Source organism: Trypanosoma theileri (genome assembly GCF_002087225.1).
Source record: "Trypanosoma theileri isolate Edinburgh chromosome Unknown TM35_Tth_64_V1, whole genome shotgun sequence".
Classification (NCBI taxonomy): domain Eukaryota; phylum Euglenozoa; class Kinetoplastea; order Trypanosomatida; family Trypanosomatidae; genus Trypanosoma; species Trypanosoma theileri.
Window position 1 is genome coordinate 6436 of NW_021639906.1, and position 1493 is coordinate 7928.

At 40.3% G+C, this 1493-nt stretch overlaps 1 protein-coding gene across 1 annotated transcript; it reads right to left on the reverse strand.

The window, feature by feature from the left end:
- Position 1: 1 nt before the first annotated feature.
- On the reverse strand, positions 2–799 carry TM35_000641020 (uncharacterized protein; the record flags this gene model as incomplete). Its single annotated transcript, XM_029031043.1, has 1 exon — positions 2–799. A coding segment is annotated over one exon (798 nt), but the record flags the coding sequence as incomplete, so codon positions are not given.
- Positions 800–1493: the final 694 nt, after the last annotated feature.

The following is a 1493-nucleotide window of genomic DNA, read 5'->3' on the forward strand; positions in this document are numbered from 1 at the left end:
GTGAACCATTTCCTCCGGGCTGTTGATTTCCGTTATTCTGATCAGCCCCTTCACTGATCACTTGAACTGGTGTTGTTTCTTCAGTTCTCACGTCCTGATCGACACTATTCACATTGTCATGCCCTCTCTGGTTATTGTCTGGCGCCTTCACCGCTGGTTGACTCGCCGCTTGTCCTTTACCATGCGAAGTACCAGGTGGACCTGAAACAGCATCATCATTTGCCTCTCTCTGACTTTCCAACTGACGCTGTTTTTCTCTCTCACCATCACCACCAGGCGCAGGCCCTTGGGGTCTTTGCAGTGTTCCACTATCAGCACCTCCAGCACCTCCAGCACCTCCAGCAATTTTCGTATTAGGAGGACAGGGACCTTTAGTAGGAACACCAGTACCATCCTTGCAAGAGGTATCATCAGAGTCAGGATTAACAGTAGGAGGTGGTGGTGGTGGTGAGCCAGCAAAAGGACAAGGAGAACCATCATCAGAACCTTCAGAAGCTTTACTGCACGTACTTTCAGTCTTCGGAACAATGGTAGTGCAATCTTTCTTCTCAGCTAAATCTCCACAATTAGCAGGAGAAGTGTTAAGTTCAACACCGGTAGTTTTACACGAAGTGTCAGTATTATCTTGAGGACAAACGTTACCCTCACTACCAAGTCGTTGTGTTTGTTGTGCTTGTCGTGTTTCTTGACCAAGAGGATGAGAACCTTCAGGATCTGCAGAATCATCAGCCCCCACCACAAACACGCAGTGAAGACTGAGAATCAAAGCCAGAAGATACAATACACCTCGCATCATCATGGCCAATATAGCTCTTTCTTGTTTTCGTTATCTGAACCAGGCACCAAAAAAAAAAGGATAAATATAGAAAAAAACAGACATTAAGAGAAAACGATAATACAATGGAAAACACAAACACATATACACGAAAGAATGAGCACAACGACACAAATACTCAACCAAAATCAATATTCGAGTAGAGGTAACAATAATAAATCTATAAAAATTCACCTCACACAATACCCAAGAAAAACAAAGAAAAAACAAAAACAAAAACAAAGTAATAAAAGAAACAAGAGAATCATCAAACACAAAGAAAAGAATCCCATGGCTATGCTTGAGTTAAAATGCAACCATATATAAAAATGAGTAGCAATTATTTTTGTTTTCATCTGAAGAAAGCATATCATAATAACAGTGCAGGGCAAAGCACAAAACCACCGAGGCAAACCATAAGCAAACAAAAAGATATTACAATGTGCGCAACTTTCCAAATAAACACAGATGAAATATACTCCAACTATGGGTGTAAGTCTATATGTGTATATACGCAATTATAAATATAAATTCATTTGTTATTATTATTTTCTTTTTCCCACTGCAAAAAACAGTTCATCATCATCACAGTGCAAAGCCCAGGTGCACACAGAGAGAGAGTCTCCAAGAACACACACACACACACAATGGAGTAGCAATAATAATTATTATAGGATAA